The sequence below is a fragment of the Belonocnema kinseyi genome, chromosome 7, assembly GCF_010883055.1.
Source record: "Belonocnema kinseyi isolate 2016_QV_RU_SX_M_011 chromosome 7, B_treatae_v1, whole genome shotgun sequence".
Taxonomy (NCBI): Eukaryota; Metazoa; Arthropoda; class Insecta; order Hymenoptera; family Cynipidae; genus Belonocnema; species Belonocnema kinseyi.
The window spans coordinates 112011668-112034657 of NC_046663.1; the positions used below are offsets into that span (position 1 = coordinate 112011668).

Consider the following 22990-nt stretch of genomic DNA (forward strand, 5'->3'; position numbering starts at 1 on the left):
GGGGGGGGGGGGGCAGCGCCAACCAGTTAACATGCAAGGATTTGTTTTAAGTTAACAAGATGTTGAATTGATTCATTTTTTTCTCGTTTCGAGTTCTACATTATTTTTTATCATATTTCTATAAGTATTAATCAAATGAAAAAATAAATGATTTGGTACTTTAATTATTTATAAAAAGCTGTATTTCATCGGCTTTGCCTCCATCTGAGAGCAAAGCCGACCGTACCTTTTTATTGAAATAAAAACATCTAAAGATAGGAAAATATAATAGTTTGCTTTTGTGGTATTTTATGTACTGGAAAAATTACCTTTGAACATATCCAGCAAGAAGAATAAGTTATTTTGAACAAAAATAGATAAAGCTATAATATAATTTTCTTCCATGTATATCACAAGAAGTTGCTGTTCTACATTGCCCATCATTGATTGACGAACCGTCGGGCCTGCCCCCCTAGCCAGGCCTCACTTTTTTATGAGATTTAATGAATTTTGGACTTGAATTACATCTAATTATTATAATCGCATTGTGACATATTGTTTTATCTGTCAAAAAATCAAATTTTTATACTGTAAGTATTATCATTAAAATTGGAAACTTTATATTTCTGTCAGCGAAACTTTTATTCTTTCGTAGTAAAAACTGTTTTCTGTATAACTTTTCTTTTACAACGTAAATTTTCAAGATTTTAGTAAGTAAAAATATCTCTATAATAAAATATATTTATTTAATGCAAAGTAGAACTAAAATTGTTAAATAATAGCCATGAGATTAGAAAAGTTACCTTTACCCCACTGGTTGGCGCTGCTCCTCCCCCCTCCCCCTTACCCAATAGCTTTCGAAGACAATAAATTAAGCAATTTATCATTTTTTTATTGTTCATTCATGAACTATTTTATTTACTTCTTTAAATGGTGATATTTTCAATGACGTGAGTGCATTTAACAATAATAAAAGTATAATGTCGGTTTATGTAAAATTGTATGGGATTAGGTGTATTTCATGCTTGTTATGTTTTACTTTTTCAAAAACATTATAGGAAAGGCATCAAGATGGATTGCATTTTGCCGTTTTCCTAATTATTGCTGGTGACATTTAGCAGTGTGGCCGGAATTTTAATCTTGTAATATTTTTAATATATGATCAAATTTATTTATTAAAAAAAGAATTTTCTACCATAAAAGATGAATTTCCAAAAAAATTTTGAGTCAATATTTCAACCAAAAAATACGAAATTTCATATTAAACATAAAATTTTGAAACCGAAAAAATGGATTTTCAAAAAAATAAAGATTTTTCAGTCACAAAAGAAAAAAAAGTTCATCAGAATTGTTTAATCTTAAAGCCAAATGACGAATTTTCTGTACTACAATTGAATCTTCAACCGGAAATTATTAACTTATAACAAAAAATTAATTATTTAACAATATAGTAAAATTTTGTAACCAGAGATAAACCTATATTTGAAAAAATAATGTTTCAACAAAGCAGTTCAACTTTTCCCACGAAATTTAATTCTAAACTGAAAAATATCAATTTTTAACAAAATAATTACACTTTCAACCAAAAAGACGAATTTTCAACTAAAAATATGAATTTTCGACAAAGAATGATTTCTTCAGAAAGTAGTCCAACCAAATTTTTCAAGCAAAGTACGCTAAACTTTCGATTTGAGCACTTTCGATTTATGCGTTCCAAGAATTGACGCCGGTGGATGAGAGGAGCATTGGGGCAGAGGGGAGGTCGCCCGTGTTCAGGCACCCGAGACAAAACAGTAGCATAGAGATAATGTCTAGCTGTAACTGCGTCACGTTGCGCAACATTACGATATGGCCCTAACTGTTTAGGTTCTCAAATTGGAAAAATATAGTTCAATTTTCATCCAAAAAATATTTCAGTTTGACTTTTCAATATCAAAATTTGAATTGAAAACCAAAATTAAATGGTCTACGAAAATACATGAATTTTCAAGAAACAGTTAAATTTTCAACAACAACAAAATGAGTTTTGAACAAAATTGTTGAATTTTCAACATAAAAGTTAAATTTTTGTCCAAGAAAAATACAATTTCTACCAAAATAGACCATTTTTTTAAATACTTGATTTTTCATCCAAAAAAGATTTCAGTTAACTTTTCAACACTAAAATCCTTATAAATATAATTTTATAAGGAAACAGTTGAATTCTCGACCCAAAAAGACTAATTTTTAACAAAACATTGAAATTTTCAAACAAATACTCAAATTTAGAACTAAAAAGATAGTCTGTAGGATGAAGAAAGCACAAAGAAACGAAATAGAAATACACGGCAAATAAATTGCTAAGAAAAATATTAAATCAAAAGAAGGCTTTTATAATAACCAATTATCGTGAAATCATTAAATCTATTAACAAGAATATTTTATCAGGGATGCCCCAAAACTTCCTTTAAAAATCCTCTAATCTTTCCCTGACCATTATTATTCAAAGAGCAGAATTTTTAACTTGTAATATTTTTAGCCTAGAATCTATTATGAATGGAATAAAACAATATCAAATTGAAATTTAAAAATTCCAAATTTATTCTTCTTGACAATTATGTAAACTTGTAGAAATTCCCTGACTTTTATAAGATTTTTTGGTTAAATCCATCAATTTGTCCTGACCAAAAAACTTCCGTGACTTTTTTCAAAACTGTTTTTGCCTAGGCTCGTATTTCACTCGCCAGGTTTCTTTGGTGCGTAAAATTAAATACATATCAACTTTCTGTACAATTACTGCACGTTACTTTTTTAATTTAAAAATTTCCAAAAATTACGTATTAGTTGGCTTATGCTTAGAAAGGAATATGTTCATTACAAATATTTGTTTTAGGCATAGAATGATCCACATGTTCTGAATGCAATACTGATCATTACCTTCTGATCTCCAAAATTATCTTAGGTCGGGGATGGAGAAAAAAGAGAACCAAGAAAACAAAATAAACGCGAATAAAAATTGAGAGCCTACAGAAACCGGATGTGCGAAAATATTTCCAAAATAAGATAATCGAAAGCATAGATAGGGCAACATGGGAGGACCTTATAAAAAACAAAGATATAGAGGGCGCCTGGACAAAGTTACGTATGTGGTACCGCGGTTCTAGGAAGAATGTCTGGTGATGCGTAGTGGAATAATGAAATTCAGGCTGCCCAAAAAGCAAAGGAGAGAAGCGTACAGGAGAACTTTGAACATCGCAGGTCTTAGCAATGAGGAAAGAAATAGACTTGTAAATGGTTACAGACACAAAAACAGGATACTCCAACAATTTGAGAATAAAAAAAAGCTGTTAAAATAAATTGTATATAAAAAATTATATATTTACATCGTAAAAACTTTCTGTGTGGATCAAGAAATATGTACGGGTTTGACACACTATTGCGTTATATTTGGTTAAAAACTCATCTTTTAAGGTATAAAATTAATCATTTTGGTCGAAAATCCCACCATTGGGTTAAAAGTTAAAGTACTTTGTTAAAAATGTATTGTTCTTTGCATGGCTTTATTTGAAACTTGATATCTTTGGTTGACAATTTTAATTTGTTTTTTAAAGTCCTTGAATTTGGTTTGATTGTTTATTTTTTAAATAAAAATTAAACTATTTCAGGTGAAGATTCATCACTTTAGTTAAAAATTCATCTATTTGATTAAAACTTTAATTTTTTTATTGAAAATTATATTATTTCATTTATTGGTAAAATTTATTTTTCTTAAAAGAAAGTGCCACTATTTGGCCGAAAATTTTTGTTTTATAGTTGAAAATCCAATAGACTGTTTAAAAATTTATATACATATTTTTTTAATTCGTCTTTTTCTCCAAAAAATTAATCTTCTCGGTTGCAAATTTATGTTTTCAGTTAAGAATTAAATTGTTTCGTACAAAATTATTCTGTTTTGAGAATAAGAAAGTTTTATAAAAATTTATTTTGATTTTTTTTTTAAATTTCAAAAAATTGTTATTCACATTTATATTTTCCATGTATTTTTGGACGGCCCATTCTGAATACTTTTGAATCCCCTATAATATTTTTTCGCAAGGTTTATAGTTATTACTAAAGCTCTGAAATAATTAATTATAAATCATTTTGATCTCTTCGAGATATTATCATGAAAAGAGACCATGGGAAAGTAATTTTGGAAATCGATAGTTTCAGAGTTGTTTATGGATATTTAGGGAAAAGAAAGTAACAAGTCGTTAGAGACAGTAAAAATAGATAAAATGTCCACGTGGCGTGGTAATGAAAAAGGTAATGTATTCGATTAACTCGCATAATAAGCAAGCGTGGTATTGTTATTATCCATTGCGATTAATCGTCTACAATTAATCGTATCTCTGATACGTAGAATATTAACGAAAATAAAATTTTCTATTTTTTGTATATGTGAGTAAAGCACTAAATTATTTACATTTAATAAAATATCACCAAAAAAACTGATAAATATGTCTTCATAAAATTTTATTTATTTAAATTTCATTATATTTTCAGTAATGTCTAATATGGAATATTAAATTTCTCACCATTAATTATCTAAATACTAAATAAAAAAATAAATAAAGACATTTCTAATTGTGTTATGTAAATTAATTTTATGTCACTGCACCATTATATAAAAAAAATGATAAGTAATTATTTTAAAAAATTTTACTGTATTTTGATTTAATTTTTAGCTATTTATGACTGCAATATGAATAAAAAAATATAAATATCTGTTTAAGCAATAGAAATACTGAGATGGGAGACGTCCCAAACGATTAGAAAAAAGCGATTATCATGCCAATATACAAAAGAAAGGGAGATAAAAGCGACTGCAATAATTACAGAGGGATTAGCTTATTCAGTACCGTAAGTAAAATATACTCAAAAATACTTATTCGTAGGGTAATGAAAATAACAGAAGCAAAAATTTGGGAAGTCCAAAGTGGCTTTATGCCAGGAAGGTCATGTGCGGATCAAATATTTAGCTTAAGGCAAATTACACAAAAAAGTTTGAGAGTGGGAAAAAGTTTTCTGTGCATTTGTTGACCTAAAAAAAGCTTTTGACAAGGTAGATAGAAGTAAACTTTGGGAAGTCCTGACAGAGTATGGAGTCAATGGATGGCTCCTACAAGCTATAAAAACTATAATAACGGTAGCAAAGCGAGTATAAGGGTAAATGAGAATGTGAGTGACTGTTTCGATATTATTCAAGGACTTAGACAAGGATGCGTTATGTCTTCGTGGTTATTTATATTATTTATGGACAAGTGTTTAAGAATGGCTCTTTTCGACGAAGAGGATGTGGATCTCGAAACAGTAAGGGTACGTGGGTTAATATTCGCAGATGATAAGGTTGTTATGAAAGAGTCAGTTGAAGACTTGCAAAGAATGTTGAATAAATTGAATGCAAGCATGAAGAGCATGGGCCTCAAAATTAACGCAAATAAAACAAAAACTATGGAGTTCGAAGGAAAGAGTGAATAAACACTATACAATATTGTATTAGATAAGAAGAGAATTGAACAAGCTGATAAGTTCGTATACCTTGGTAGCTTATTTACTAGGGACGGGAAGTTAGATGAGGAGTTAGATAGATGCATAAACGAAGGTAAGAAGGTTATTGGTAGAGCAGGGCCCCTGATCAGAAGTAAAAATATATCAAATAAAGCTAAAATGTCAATACATAATTCTATATTTGTACCGACTGTACTATACGGTAGCGAGACATGGACCTATCAAGAAAATATCAGAGTAAAGTTAATGCAATTGACATGAGATTCTTGCGCATGATAAGTGGAAAAACTCTGATGGACAAAGTGAGTAACGACATAATTCTCAAACAGTGAGGTGCAGAATAGACGTTAGTAGACACATGGGAAAGAAATCGGTTAAGATGGTTCGGGCATGTTGAGAGATTGCCAAATGAACGACTAACGAAACAAGTATATCAAGGTAAAGTAAATGGCAGCGAACCCAGAGGTAGACCGCGGAAAGAATGGTTAGAATGTGTCAATAGTTAGAAGAAACATAAGAAGCCACTGAAACACGAGAGCCTGCATGAAAAAATACATGGACGTAAAAGAAGCTAGAGAAGTATGCCAGGAAAGAAAAATATGGTGACAAATGGTTAATAAAAAGAGACTTTGTGTGGATCTTCACTTGGGGCGATTGCTAGAAAGTTTGATCGGCAACCTGGGTCGGAGCAGTGCTGCTGAACGAACGTGTTATTTAAATAAATATCACGAGAGTTCTGGATAAATCTAAAAAATTTATATTCCTTCTTCACATTACTCCCTTCCCCACCGAGTGAGCCACGCCTACCCCGAAAGGGAAATGGCTTCATGGTGTACATACACGTACATGGATAAAGGAACGCCCCTGAACCCCTACCATAACAAATCATAACAAAATATCTTGACCCCCCCCCCTCCCCATTAATCCTTTACGTAATTTAAATACGGTCCCTAAGAGTAATCAAATTTTGTAAAAATACAGGACAATTATTTTTGAGAATAGACTCACCTGAAATTCTGAGGATACTTTTTAGAAAATTTCTTAGCTGCTTTAAAGTCAGATACCAAATCGGCGCATAAAAGAGCTGGATCAGAACAATCGGGTTCAGTTGGACACCAATCTCGGTGACTCCGAGACTGTAAACTACCTCGCGGATCCCGAACCAATAATACCACCTTCACTCCCAAACTAAAATAATTTGAGTACAAATTTTAATAACTATAATTTTGTACTTACTGTACTATGTAAATTCAATTACTGAAATAAAATGAACTTGCCTTTCTTGTGCTAAAAGTTTTTCGACAAGACGTAGCCTTAAGCGTACAACCTTCATTGATTGAAAAGGAAATAATCTACAAAAAGAATTAAGAAAACGTGGATCCCAGCATATAGATTTGTGCATCTGGCATTGTTTCCAGAGAGGGGAATTATGATTAAAGAGCCAAACATGAAGCTTCCCGAAATTCAAATAATGCTCTGAAAAGAAAAGGCATGTTAATGACGTCTAGAAAAAATAAAAATCCTGATTTCTTTTTATTTTGTCCCTACTGACCCATATTTGTATAATTGCACTTGAGCAACGCTTCAATATTTTGGAGGGCCATTTCGGCAAGAGGCGATCCTCTCACTTGTATAATTCCAAAGTCTAATAGTGGCTCATAATGATAATAAGTGGCAGGATGGGCATTGATAACTTCCCCAAGAAAAGTACTTCCACTACGCCAGCTTGTTAGAATGATACTTCTCAATGGCCTACCTCCTTTTTCCATTACAAAATCATCTAGATTACTAAAACCAATACTGCAATATTAGCACGATAATAAAAAACTACTTTTGTTTTATAATGACAAAAAAGCTGTGTTCTTATTCTAGAAACACTAAATATGCAAACGAGTTTTTAAAATTGTTAATACTATAAAAATAATTACTGCATAATTATCGCAAAACACCGATTACTCAAATATATAAAATAACTTTAAATTATGGATTTTTGACGCTGAAATAATTTGGAAAGAAACAGTAACGAGTTAACGGTGGTCTTCCGTAATATTAACGAGCAAGAAAATAAATTTTATTTCAAAAAACACTGTAACCAGATTAATAAACATACTTATTAAAACGGTTTACTTGCTATTAAAAACGGCGAAAACATCTATTCAATGACGATGCAGCCATTCAGATTTATTTAGTTGTAAGCTTGTTCAAATTAAAAGTCTACTGCATTACAAAATTCTGGTTTGATATCAAATATATTTTGAAAATAAAATACTGCTCTCAAATTAAATATATTACAATAATTAAACATCATCTTTGAACATCCTCAATTATATTAGTTTCCAAATATTTAATAAATTACCCATGTGCGCCATATAATTATATACAATATTTGTATTTTATTAGCCACAAATAAATGTGATGACAAAATATAAATTTCAGGATTAAAAATAAATAATAATTTAAATACAGTTATTTCAATAAAAATACTTTCTAGGCGTCCTATTTAAAAAGGTTCAAATTTGAATACTAGTAATATTATAATTGGTTTCCTAATATTTAATTCAACAGTGAATAACTTAAGATAAACTATTAATTTATAATGATGATTGCTAATACAATAAAAACAATTAAATCATTTAAAATTAAGTAAAAAAATAATAATGTTAATATATTGATATTGTTACTATTTATTTCCAAATATTCCAAATATTTAATTAGAAATATTATTTCGAAACTATTAAAAATAATTAAAATTATTCATTAAACAGTATATTAAATAATAGTAAATAAATTATTGAATAACCTAATATGAATTAAATGACGATAATAATTAATAATAAATAATATTTTTATTTCAGTCGAGTTGACCATATTGTTTAGAATTATCAAAACCAGTTCGCGGGGTCTGATCGAACAGAGTACCGTTAACTCAAGTTGACGGCGATTTTCCGCATTATTGCTCCGACATTTGTTTTTAATAATTTCATTAGATAAGCGTTCTACGTGAAAGAAATTTCAAACGGTTTCCGTCGATTTTCTTGGTTTCACTCGGTACTGACTTAAGGGTGTTTTTTAAAAACAGGTCAGCTTTATTCTTTGCACGCGTTTATAATAATATAGCCAATATTCAAAATATCACTTTTATAATACGTTTCGTTCAAATTTGAAAAATCATTGATATATAAGAATAAAATTAAGTTGTAATATCTTTCATATAAATTATATGAATTACTTATTTGAGAAATCTCAACAACCGATTAGGGGAGAGGCACTTTGATAATCATTTTTTTAAAGAAACCCAACATAATCTATAACTTTACAATCTATCCAAAACATATCGTCGTAAAATATGTATTGGACACAACAGTGGTACCTTTGAGATACTAATAAAAACGTTGAAAAAGAGCATTATTAATAGTTAGTAAGGTTCTAGCATTTTACTATATAAAAATGAATCTAATGATGTAGTTTTTTCGTTAATTGCGATTTTAAAAATACATTTTCAAAAGCTTACTATATCTCACAGCAACTAATTGTTTACACATAAAAAAATGTATATTATCTTAGTCAAATAATTGTAATAACCATTAAAGGGGTTTATTATGAAAGTGTTATAGAAATATTGTGAAATTGTTCATTTATATCAGAAAAACTAATTTGTTAAATTTTGGGGTTATAAAGGTTATGAAATGGTTTGACACCTTTTAAAAAATTAGAAAATTGCTATTTGTAATGTTTTAAAATAAAAAATAAATTTATCTATAATTTAAAAAATGAGAAATTCATAGTTTTATTTAATTACTAATTACATAGAAAAACTACATTCATAGAAATCACGACACTACCTGGGTCATATTTTTTATTGATAAATGACAATGGTCATACCTCTAGTTTCATAGAGGTATCGCATTAATTTATAGAGATATTATCAACTCTTAAAGCTCATACAAATCTTTTTTCTAGATTTTAAGCCTACGAGGAATTTTATATAATGTTAAATTGGATCTCAAAACTCAAAAATTGTGAAATATAAATGATTAGAATAGAAAAAAGACTAAATATCGTAGATTAAATTTTTTACTTTTATAGATGTAAACAATTTATTTTGATAATTTTCAGACATACTAACATTTTTTTAATGTTGAAACTATTAACGAAGTTGACTAAAGTCAAAATAAATATGTGTAACTACCAACAAAAATTTTTGTATTTGGATTTTTTTTTAATTGGTTTGTCCTAAGGTACATGTAATATTTCCTATATGAGGATGAATTTATTAAAGAAAATGAATGGTCAGAAACCATAAGTGGCTAAACGAACAAATTTTTAAAATTAACGTTTTTGTCTTTTTTTAATGTCCAATCTGTCCTACGTGTCGTTCTCTTTTTAGAAAGTAAAAATTTAATTTTACTATTTTTAATAAAATAACAAAGTTCCTCAAGGACGTACGCGGTGAACATAAGGGGCTAACCCAGTACAGAGTCTTATGAAGATTCATGATTTTTTGTAATTCCTGCGAAGCTTGAAAAAAAATACTAGTTTGCAGTACAACATGTCTGCTCTAATGGTAGATATGGATACTACGAATACGTTTTTGCGCTTATTTGACATTAAAAACTACATACAAGAATTAGTTGTATTTCAACAGGTAAAGTGCGTGTGTATTCCTCGTTTTTTTTCGTTTTGTTCATAATTAATTATTGAAAATATTAACGAATTTTACTAAGATTATTATTAGAAAGAGTTTTCGAAGTCGTTTTAAAAAAAAATAATTCAGCCAAGTCGATTTTTTGCGTAGCAAAATGACGAAGTGTCAGTCGTATGTTAAATGTAGCACAAATTTAGGCATGGCTTGAGTTAGTCTTTATGGTCGCCGAATAAGTCTTGGGATATGTTGTAGATTATACTATTTCCGTTCAGTATTGTTCACGCTAACAAAAAATTACACAGAAATAACAAATGATACACAAAAAGTCTCCTTGAGCATACAAAAAGTTGCTTTCAGTAGCTTTAAGTTGAAAAAAAGTTTTAAAAAAAAGCATAGGTTATTTATTTTAAGAATTAATTTTCGAACTTCGAAAATACCATGAAAGCATAGTAAGAAGTAGTGTCTTCGTAAACAAAAAGTGGTATCTAATCAGAGACGCAGATAGTAACTTTCAGATATTTCCAGTCCTACTTGTGCCTGCCTTCACGCATTGGAGATATCACTCCTTACTATATTATTTCATGTAAAATACCTTCTAAAAAACTGAAATTTCATTAAAATCTTTTGAAGGGCATATTCAATTAGGTGGCATTCACACCGTACCTTCCATTAGTATATGCATAACCGTCCATTTCTATTTCAATGGACCTTCTTTGTTGCTGTATCACATCTTGAATTTCGTATTGTGTTGCGTCGTCGGCTGTTCCTCTAATGTAACTCTAAAAAATGACCGAATTGTCAGTTAAGAAAAATCGTCATCAATCAAGAAACGAAGAAACGCATTCATAATTCAAGTCCAATGTTAAAACAATCAAATTGAAACCCAAATGCTGCGAAGAACCTTCAAAATTAATATATAATATAATTTTACTACAAATAATCTATATTAATTTTTCTTGAAAATGTAGTTGACGGTGCAAACCTAATTTTGAGATCGTTACACTTAAGAATAATTACCCTTTTAGGCGAGATGTATGAAGCTATACAATAATGAATGAAAACAAGCGTGCTCATGCAAATCAAAACACATTCTAATAAAACGGCGATCAACGGTTTTGGTTAATATCACGAACGCTGTTGCAACCTTTTAATAGGACTACACATCACTCCTCAAACTAATATTGCTTGCAATCATGCTGCTTCCTTTTATCAATTGCCTTCGCCTTCTTCCCTTCTCTTGTCACACGAGGAATGTTATAATTTCGGGTCTCCTATATACACCAGAATTCTGATGGAAAATAATAAACGTACCAATTTAGACTACAAATAATAAATGTCAGATAATGCAACACAGGCAGGAATATGATACGTGTAGCTAGCGAAAAAAACCTAGTGAAAGCTAGGAAAGAATGTAGAGAAAGTGACAAAGTCTGACAAACAACATCCGTGAAAGATTTTATTTTATTCGTGGAACTTTAACATGTTCGTCACATTTTTAATGCAGATATCCTTGAAATTTTCCAATTTAAATGCTTCTATTTTTAAATCTTGCAATTGAAATTATTCCAATAAAAACGGTCCAAGTTTTGAAAATCAAGTTTCTATTAAGGATTAAATCCTAAAACTCGGGGTCTGTTGTTTAGAGCACATGACTTTTTAAGGAATCAAGTTTGGCGAATTCCTTGACAACTTTTTCATTACATATTCGTCCCAATAAAATATATAGGTGCAATTTTAACTAATTTTTACCATTTTGGGGATAAATTACTATGCCCCTATATATACCTATTCTATTTTACCATTCATTATTTTAAAAAATGCTTGTAGATTATTAACGCTGTTTGCTTAGAAAAATTTCTTTAGAAATAAAGCACGAAATAAATATAATAATGATGAGAATCTCGAAAACTTACAAATGTTTCAAAAACGAAGAATCTAATAATCTTGTTAAATGAATAAATTTATTTGAATTTATCGAGGCGTCCTAACGATAGGATGCCAACGCACGCGATCGACTAGATGATACTTAACCAAAAATATAAACAATAAAAATCTAACCGAGAAGTTGGCGTTAGAAAGTTTAAGCTCACGGAATTGAGCAAGATGAAGCTAGAAGTTGGCCAAAACTAAAAGATGCTCGCTCGCTCTAACAAATCATGAAAATTCTATCTTGGACGAGCAAACAATGAAGGTGCCACTTCTCCGTGAGTTGGCTCTGTTACATGCTACAAAGATCAGTCTCGCGTAAAGCCGAAGATGCACGAGCACGAACTGGAGCTCTCTCGACGTCACGAATGATGATCTAGCTGATACGCAAATTTATTCCGGTTTGGAAATCCCGAAATACCCTTAGAATGATTAGACTTACTGCGAAGAGGAAAATATGATTTACTGTATCATGTAAATATACATAGGAGACAAGGTTTTTTCAAGAAAGAAATTTTTTCAGCCAAATTCTTCAATTTTCAACTTAAAAACCGAATTAGAGCTAAAACAGTAAGTATTCAACAAAAATCTCTTATGAAAAAGAAGTATTGGTAAGCATTGGATCCAGTACTTTTTCGCGAAAAAGAATTAGATTTCCAATACTTATTCGCGAAAAAAGTATAAGATCCAATACTTATTAATACTTATTTTTCATTAGGAATGGACTAGTTAAATTTTTGGATATAATGGAATTTTTAACAAAAAAGTTCAATTTTCATCGAAAAAAATTATTTTGGAAGTAAAAAATTAATTTTCCACCACAAATGGAACAGTTCTATTTTCAGACGAATTCTTAACAAAATACCAAACCACATAGTTAAGTTTTCAACTAAAAAAGATAAAGTTTTAATAAAAAATTGAATAGTTAGATTTTCAGTTAAAAAATAATTATTATCCAAGAAAAAAAATTTTTACCCAAATATTTAAATTTTCGAGCAAAAAATTGAATTTTCAAACAAATAATTTAATATTCTCTAAAAAAAAAAAAACTGTACCCTTTTTGACTTGGAATACCATAACAGATTAGCCGGAAGATATAAAAGAGTTTCGAGATAAATTTGCAACCAACATCAGGGTTGTGGATTAAAATTTAACAGTAAATTACAAAGGAATTATAAGGAGACCTAACTCCGTTTCCCCACATGGCAATAGAAACATTACCGTAAGTGGTATGCACATTACAGGAAGATTTGAAATTTTTCGTGCGCAGGTGCGCAGTTGTCCTCTTCCTATACATGGAAGAGTGTGGGAGTGAGAAAGTTTGTCAAACTGACGTAGGTTAAAAAGATTCTGTTTGTTTGTTTTAAAGCAAGTGTAAAGTGTCGGGTTGTGGTGCAAGTTACACGCCGATGAAGGCGAATACACTTCGCTTTTTCAAAGCCCTCACTGTTCGTACAATAAACGTCTAATATATTTTATTGTTTTAAATAACTGTCATTTAGTTTTAATAGTAATGATTTAGAAATTTAACCTTTACTCACTACCTGAGTGTTTGCGGAGAATTTCTCAGAGCTTCTTAGAGCCTTGAGAATGTTTACCATATACTCTGAGATTTCTATCGGTAGGGCGCTTCATATAATATCACATTATTTGCAATTATCCGTGCTGATTAAATTATATACATGCTTATAAATACGTAATTTACCAATATCTAAACTGAGTCACCTCATAATAATTTTTAATGAAATTATAATATTTCTCATGTTTACGTTTAAAAAACTTTAAACTATTCAATCAAGTTATATTACTTCCATTATTTCTTTATCATATTAAAAATTTACTTTTCCTTCTCAAAATCTGTTCACACATTTTTCAAACAAGTACCGAAAATACTGTTTATATATTTATTTCGTGTATCTTTCGTATGATGATCAACAAAAGAAGAGAACATCACTAACTTACGTCAAGTTGACAATCTTTCTCACTCGCACACTTTTCCATGTACAGGAAGAGGACAACTGCGCACCTGCGCACGAAAAATTTCAAATCTTCCTGTAATGTGCATACCACTTTTCAAATAATCAGAAATTTAATATATTTTTTTATGCACCTGGGAAACATTTTTTTAGAATCCGGAGACCATAAACTCTATACTTTTTTATTTTATATTTATTTTTAATGTTAGGTTTTTTGACTAGGGAAATGTATTATTAATTTTGATGTTCATTTTCTTTGTCTACATGGCTTATAATCAATATTTTTTTAATATTGATTTAAAATCGTGAAATTTTTTATTTCATATTAAAATTGAAAAAAAATATAAAACTTTTAGTCATCTGAAAAGTGTCAATCGGAGAAAAAAATTGCCACGTTCAATGTTAATAAAGAATAAAACGATTTTTTTGGAAATTGACCGATTTTGTTGGAAATTCCATTTTTATCCGACAATTTAACTATTCCATTGTTGGTTCAATATTTATTATTTTCAGATTAAAATTTATTTCCAGATTTGAAAATTTAACAAAGGACCCCGTAGCAAATGTACATGAAATGGCTTTCGGTCGATTTTGATTAAACTTCGTAAAATTGTAGTTCTCAATGTCTCGATCAAAAGTGTTATGGGGCACAAAGTCCGAAAATGGACAGTTTTCGAGTTATAGAGGGTTAAACATCCAACCCTTTGAAGAAACATTACCAAATATCTCGAAAACTGCAGCTTTGCGAAAAAAATGTTCCCTATGAAAGTTGTTGGGCTCTAACGGGGAAATCCAAAGAAAATCATGGCCTTAAGACAACGGTCACTTTTCAAGGTCATTCAATGTATCATTATCTAGCCAATGAAGGCAAGATTGGTCCAGGATGTTGTCAATATCTAGCGAATGAAGGAATGAAATGAGATTGATTTAGACAATATTCGGCCAATGAAGGCAAGCCATGAGTGCGATTTAGTCATTATCTAGCCAATGAAGGCAAGACATGAGCGAGATATTGCCTAAATCAAGCTCATTTTATACCTTTATTGGCTAGATAATGACTAAATCGCACTCATGACTTGCCTTCATTGGCCGGATATTGTCTAAATCAAGGTCATTTCATGCCTTCATTGGCTAGATATTTACAACATCCTGGACAAATCTTGCCTTCATTGGCTAGATAATTTCTAGATATTTGGTAATGTTTCTTAAAAGGGTTGGATGTTTAACCCTCTATAACTCGAAAACTGTCCATTTTCGGACTTTGTGCCCTATAACACTTTTGAACGAGACATTGAGAACTACAATTTTAGGTGAAAATTCGTCTGTTTTGTAGAAAATTTTTCTTTTTGTTTGAAACTTGATATTTTTGGTAGAAATTCATGATGTTTTTGTTGAAAATAATTGTTGAACTATTTCATTTCTGGCTGAAAAATTACCTTTTTCAGTTGAAAAATTCAACTACCTGGTTCAAAATTCATGTTTTCTTTTGAAATTCGTATTTTTCGGTAACATATTCTTCTTCTTGCTTGAAAATGGTTCCATCTTTACCAATTTTAATCAAAATTCTTCTGTTTTTTTGTTAAAAATTAATTTTTAATGATTATTGCACCATTCCATTTTTTTAGTTTGTCTTTTTTTGTTCAAATTCATTTCTTTAATCACTGAAAATTTAACTGTTCCATTTTTGATTAAAAGTTAATCTTTTTTCTTACATATTAATTTCTTTCGTTAAAAATCGAACTATTTCTTTGAAAATTCAATTTTTATTTAAAAGTATAACTTGTCTATTTTTGGTTAAATATTTATTTCTTTAGTTGAAAATTCATCGTCTTCAGTAGCAAATTACTATTCTTGTTTGGAACTTCAATTCTTTGGCTGAAAATTCGTGTTTTTTATCGGGTTGAAAATTAATTTTTTAAACTGCAAACTTAAGTATAAATTAAAAATTTCAGTTAAAAGTGTATTTATATTTCCAAATCTGAATAAATTTGCGTAGCAGCTAGATTATCATTCGTGAAGTCGGGAGAGCTTGGGTTTATGCACGTATATTTTCGGCTTTACACGAGGCTGGTCTTCGCAGCATGTAACAGAGACGACTCACCGACAAACTATATTTGCATGGGTTTCTCCCAAATGCGAAAGTGGTGGCGGCCGAAAAATCCCACGTTCTGAAGACACTGCTTCATGCTTTGCTCGCCCGAGATAGAAGTTTCATGATTTGATAGAGCGAGCGACCCGGTAACAAGCGTTGAATTCAGAAAAATTAAGAATTTGTATTCCTATGAATACGCGATTTTTCCTCCGTCTAAAAATCCCCCAACGGGAGCAGAAAAAGTGCAAATCCTATTCCTCTCAATCAACTTAGTAAAATTTTACGAAAGCATTTATTTAACCTATTTTTCATTATTAAATCTTTTTATAAGTTATAAATTGGAAAAATATTCAAATTTATTTATATTTTAATAATTTATTTAAACGTCTTAAAAAATGCAACAAAGAAATCTATGCAAATGTGTGAATTTAAATAATTTTATCTATAGAGAGGCAGAGTTGAATTGGTGAGAATTAAAATTTCAGAATTTACATTCCGCATAAAGGAATTAAAACAACTTATTACACACATTTTGGGAACTTCTTAGAAGGAATTAAATGAAATCAAAATATGACCACTTCTAAAGTATAAAAAATATCTCTTGTGATGTACGTTACCGGTACAATTAGAAGGAATTAAATATATTGAAAACACGTTCTCTTTGGGAGAATAGAAAACTGTGTGGCGGTCGCTATAGAAATAGAAGTAAATAAATTTAGGAGGTATCTTATTCTTATTGTGGCATTTTAGACAGATGCAAAAATCGCGCATTTAAAATAATATAATAATCTTCACTTTTGCGCTGAAATCTGAAAATATTAATTTTTCTCTATTCTACGCTTATTACCGGGGAGCGTGCACCTTTTAGTTTTGGCCAACTTCTAGCTTCATCCGACACAATTCCGCGAGCAAGACTTTCTAGCGTTAACTTCTCAGTTCGTTTTTCATTGTTTATATTTTTGATTAAGTACCGTCAAGTCGTGTTACGTGCATTGGCATCCTACGGTTAGAACGCCTCGATATTTCATTTGTTTATTTTGGTCCAAAAATTATTAGAGTTAAGGCTTATCTTTATATTTTTCTAAGAAGAGAAGGGCCTGAAGTTTACACTTGTTTTTCTTATAATCATTTTTTTTGTTATTCATTAAACCGTTATGCATTCTAATACTAAAATATTTTTAGATAAGATTCCTGCAAATTTGAATATTCTTTCCTTCAAAGAATTGACATATAAACATTATTGTTAATCATTTATTTGAAAACTGAATTTACGTTTTTTTCTTTGCTATTAGTACCTTCACATCGCAGTAATTTGCAGTTTGCTAATTGTAATCGTCTTGTTAGATTAAAAATAAAGCATTTAGTAAGACAATAAGATTTGAAAAATCCCTATCTTAAACATATAACACCATAAATTTCAATTTGTTGTAACACAATGATACAGTCCCAGACAATAGATAAGTACATCAAAATGCAGTAAAGGGATAGAATAACATTTATGCCTTTCATTGACACTAGTCGAGGTATTAATAGTATGATGAAGCAAAACGAAGAAGAAAGTACGAAAAATCCGAGCAATGAACGCTTTTAGCAAGCACGTAAATTTGCTGTCTTTACTCCTTACCGTGTACGTTTGCTGTATTTTTACATGCCGTGACCTTAACTCGGCATCCTAAATTGAAGAAAGGATTAACTAAATTTAGATAGGGAAATATAATTATTTAACTTTTTTATTATTTACGAAGCGAATCTAGAAACTGCAAGAAAATTAATAATAATATAAAGTTTACTTTACGATTTTCTTCTTGCCAAGGCCTTACTTGTAAATCTAAGTATTAAAATATTATATTTAATTTCTTAAACACATATCTATAAATATGGTTAGCTTCACTAATTATATCTTTCTAATTCTTTCATAGTTGTAGATAGTCTATCAAAAATGGAAGCTAATAACGGAGATTCTATCGCAAGATAGAAGACAGAAAAGCAAATTAATTTATGCCCTGCAAGATAAAACCTTGAAGAAGAATAGATTTCGCTGCTGGATTGAACATTTTGTTAAAAAACGTTATTTAATGAATAGACACTCAATTTAAATTAAACGATGACTTCATAAACATCACAAACAGAGCAAATATACAGTGCCAGAAACCGTTTACGATATGCTAATCGCAATTTTTTAAATGATTCTTTCTATTTAAAAAAAGGGCGCTGTGCATTGATTTTGAGACAATTCTTGTATATTTTGTTCTTCGAAAATTAATGACCATTTTACTTTTTCATTGGAAATAGCGAAAAATTGCTTGAAAGTTTTTGCTAGTGCTGGTGATATACGGAATTCTATGCGTAAGTTGCAGTTAATCAGCTAATTAAATATCTTGTCCGTGACACAATATAAATATAGATCAATCTTTCCGACCTTAAATATTTTACTGACCGATATTATAGGCTGCAGACGGTGTTCGATATAGTTGTTGTAATGTTGATTTAGGGCTAGAAAGAAAATGAAGACGGTTGCCAGGCCGACTAAAATGTAAAAGCTCAGTCTCCTTGACATCTTTGCGCCTGTAAAAATTAATGAAAAATATAAAGTCTTCTTATTTACTTATTAGAACATTGTTTCAATAAGGTGATTGCATAATTTGATTTTTTATTTTTAAGTTAAAGTTTAATCAGAGTTTAGGATTTACATCATGAAGAAACGGAATTTTATGAAATCGATATTTTTTTATTTGCCAGAAGTAGACAAATTTGGGATAGGAAGTTTAATGAAAAAATAGAGACTTCATGTCTGTAGAAATTTGTGGATTAAAAATCAATCGATAATCCCACAAAAATGGTGGTCTCAGTACTATTTTGCGAATTTATTTGTCAATATGGTACCTTTTCATACATAACCGCTTTTGATTTAACTGAGAAATTCACATTGTGATTTGAGGTCCGGAAGTTAGTAATTAAAATCAACCAAGGCTTCTCTTATCTGGGAGTCCGATTGGAAGAATCGCTTTAAAAACTGAAGGCCATTGCAATATTAAAATTTCTAATAATTTATTTTTCTACGTATTCTTAAATCGCGCATTCAAACCATCATGTTTCTTCATCAGTGTACAGGGTATATTCTAAGGAAATGTTAATACTGCTCGATGGGCGATTCGCCTTCCTCACATGCTAAAACAAGGTAATTAAACTCATTAAAGTTACAATTTCAGATCACGAACTGTGGTAATTAGGTATTTCCAAAGATTTCTTGAAAAATAATTCAATAAAGTTTTACAATAGATTTCTCTTGCATCGTACAAATACTTATATAAATACCCATATTATTTAATAGTGCTATTTAAAAATGTAATACTGTCCGTTTTTCATTTAACACTGCCCTTATGGATATGCCCTGACTATGTAAATAGCACATAATAAACTATTAAAAAATTCCATTGTTGAAAATTATGCAACAACCCTATAAGAAAGTGTTAATTAATTTTTCTGTACACAATATTAAAGACAACTGCACAATATCTACATACAAAATTTTCTGTTAAATTCAAAATTCTGTATGTTTGTTTTCCAGCCGTCAGTTTAAATAACAATTTTCACCATTTTATCCTGAAAGTTGTGTATCATTTAAAAAATATACTTTTTTGCAAAGGGTCTGTTCATGCAGAATAGGACATCACACATGGAAAATCTAGATTTGTATCACATTTTTTTAAATGCTTTAAACAATGAAAAGTAGTGATTCTATTTTATAAGTATCTAAAAATTATTATGTTTGTACGTTTTGCGTGATGAAAAAAGTATTAAAAATAGCATATCGTAGTTTTTGAACGCCCTACAGTTTTTATTTAAATAATATATTACCTACCTTTAAAAAAATGGAAGAAAATAGTTAAGGTATTTAAAACACTTTTAAACTAATTATATGTGAAATCATAACAGTTTTTATCAGAAGAATTTTTTTTCTAGTTTTTGTATTTGATAGGAAGTTGCGTTTCTGCTTCCCATATATCCAGCAAAAGTGCTGCATTGCATAACATAAAACTCTGTGATTTAACCTAATATATGTACTTGAAACTTAATGTAGTATTAAAAGAGAACAACTAAATTAATGGGAAATAAATGAAATATTTTTTAAGAAGTTGAACCTCGGAAGATTTTTTTTAGTTAATATATAGTTCCAGGCTTACTGTATAGGGTAGTAGTGCCCGACAAGCAGTTATAATGATAATAGATAGCTATGAGTTAATAATTGTAAAGTTAATAACAATCTATATAATTAAATTATGATGAATACTATTAATACGGCAAATAAAAGGTACTATGATAGAATTATGAGAGGTGTATGGATTATTACGAACTCTGTGCGATAACGGACTTGCTAATGATACATTTTTATGTCGTCAATTTCAAAGGTTTTACGTTTAAATTAAAGTTGATATATCATCTAGAAAAACGATCTAATAAATAAATATTAAGTTGGCACTTGGCGCCCGTATGACAAAGTTAGGGCGTAATTTGTTATCAAAACAGCATAATCCCATTTTCGTAATTTATTATAAAAAACAAAACAAAAATTACAAAGATTAAACATCTACTTTTCTGATTTGTGATTAAAAAGCAAACTTTCAATATAGAAAAAGAAACAAATAAATTATTAGGAACGGTATAAATAAAGTATGCACTAGGCAACGAATTCTCAATGAAAGGATAACCACTGCGAGCATAAGTTTTTAAATAACAAAACCAACTTCACACTGCTCCTGTGCGTAGGTGCCTTACACCGAAAACTAATCCCATGCAGGTAATTTCGAAATAATTTAAAGTAAAAAGTAAATAAGTGAATTAGAAAAAAATGAATTTATTCAGTAAATAATAAACAGAGAGACGTGCTCTAATCAGAGGATCGAGCAAGACTATATCCCCTCCACCACATGGGGTTCCTTAAGTATTCCCTCGTTGTCTACAGGGAGGTTTTGTTTTCGCCACGATTTCGTAGAACTATAACAGTATGTTAAAATCGTTAATCATTAATTCTTCCAGATTCATATGACACTTGAAAGTTCGTGCCACAACAAGTGTCGAGAACTCGTCATTCGCAAATGTATAAAGTCTCTTATCTCGTAGTAAATTCTATTTGTCGGCAGAGGCAGCGTGAGAAAAACGCGATATAATATTTAAATACTTCTTCCGAAATAAACATTCTCTGAAATGATTCGCTAGAATATGATATACTAACAAAAGTATAAATGGCTCCTTTCAAAAATACACGTGCGCGTGTTCATGCCCCTCCACCCCTGAGAGAATAGCGATCAAAATTGTTTTTAATCGTCGTATGTAACTTAAACAGCAATAACTTCTTAATTAATACCTATCTTATAAAAAGAAATTACTGTTCAATAAAATATTTAACATTCTATAGGAAAAACCGCAATTTTCGTAGTTGGGCGCTTGGATAATTTATCCCTAGATCAGAGAGTAACACTTCGCACAATATTATCTGTACCTGGATGTAGACTTTCAATTCTACCTAAGTTTCACTTCATACAAGGTACATTATCTTCTTTGATTAAAACTAACAAACCTTCTTTTAGCTCTGGGATATTGTCATTCTTATTATTTCTAACGTTTAAGCTACTTAGATATTCTTTGTGCCAGCACGACAAAAATTCTTTTTTTTATTTTCTTGATATTTTCCCATGCATTAAATCTATTTGTCGGAATTGTTTTATATTCAATTTCAGGAAGGCCTCTTATTGACTCACCTATAAGAAAATGATCAGGAGTCAAAGTGGCTAACATTAATATCGGTTGACATTTCCGTCAATGGTCTCGAGTTTAGTATTGCCTCGACTTCAGTTGTAAACGTTACTAATTCTGCACAAGTAACTCGCTTATCATATGCGATTCTTTCAAAATGATGTTAATTTTTTTTAGAAAACCCTCCCACAAACCTCCGAAATTTAGAGCATGAGGAGGGATAAAATGCTATTTGATTTTTTTATCAGTTGTGAAATTTTTAATTTTTTTTAGATTTCCTGAATTTAGTAGTGTATATAATTCACTCAGATCGCTTTGAACGCCACAGAAATTTCATTCAATATCGGAATAAATCGCTTCTGGTAATCCGCGTCTTGCTACAAAACGCTGTAATAACGCTAGAAACGCTTCGCAAGAAATATCTTCTATGACTTTGATGTGTGCGGGTTTAACGACCATGCAAACGTAGATCGTTACGTAACACTTGATAAATCTTCTATTCTTGTGTTTCTTTTCTTTTATAAAAAAGGGACCGCAAAAATCCACTCCTAAGTTATTAAAGGGCCGAGACTGCAGAACTCTGACGCTGGGAAGATTTCCCATTTCTAAGCCACTAGACGGGGATTCGCTCGAAAGTATAAAACGCATTTACTTATATTTTTCTTTACTTCATTTCGCCCGTCAATAATCCAGTGCGTTTCTCGAATAGCATACAGTGTATTTTGTGTACATGCATGATAATTTTTTGCGTGATAATATTTGATTATCAAGTCAGAGACATGATTACTTTGAGGTAGAATTACAGGATGACGGTTTGAGGATGACATCATTGCTTTGCGAATTCGGCCACCGACCCGAATATCATTTTTGTCGATAAGCGGATCTAAACAAGCGGATACATTCTTTCCTGGTACTAGTTTTTGTTATTTAGAGCTTGAAATTCATTATTGAACATTGATCTTTGCAATAATCGAATGACTGCGTGTGCTGCTCGTTGCAATTCGTCGACTTGTAAAGTTTTAAATGCTCGAAATATGATCCGGAATGCCGAAAGTAAGGTGAAGACACAATAAAACGAGGTGTTTCTGA

The 22990-nt window shown here is 30.3% G+C and overlaps 1 protein-coding gene across 7 annotated transcripts in view; it reads right to left on the reverse strand.

Moving 5' to 3' along the window:
* Positions 1-22990, reverse strand: part of LOC117176768 (carbohydrate sulfotransferase 4-like) — a 69725-nt gene that overhangs the window by 2919 nt on the left and 43816 nt on the right. For 4 of the 7 annotated variants that reach the window (XM_033367059.1, XM_033367056.1, XM_033367057.1 and 1 more), the window contains 6 exons: positions 18585-18712; positions 17772-17819; positions 10817-10932; positions 7061-7296; positions 6786-6984; positions 6517-6696 (listed from right to left, as the gene is read on the reverse strand). In XM_033367059.1, the coding sequence (XP_033222950.1) occupies positions 6517-6696; positions 6786-6984; positions 7061-7296; positions 10817-10932; positions 17772-17819; positions 18585-18704 (899 nt within the window). In that variant the 5' untranslated portion in view covers positions 18705-18712. Of the gene's footprint in view, positions 1-6516; positions 6697-6785; positions 6985-7060; positions 7297-10816; positions 10933-11170; positions 11442-17771; positions 17820-18584; positions 18713-19030; positions 19292-22990 lie in introns of those variants that run through there. The other 3 variants (XM_033367058.1, XM_033367062.1, XM_033367061.1) reach the window with 3 other exon arrangements.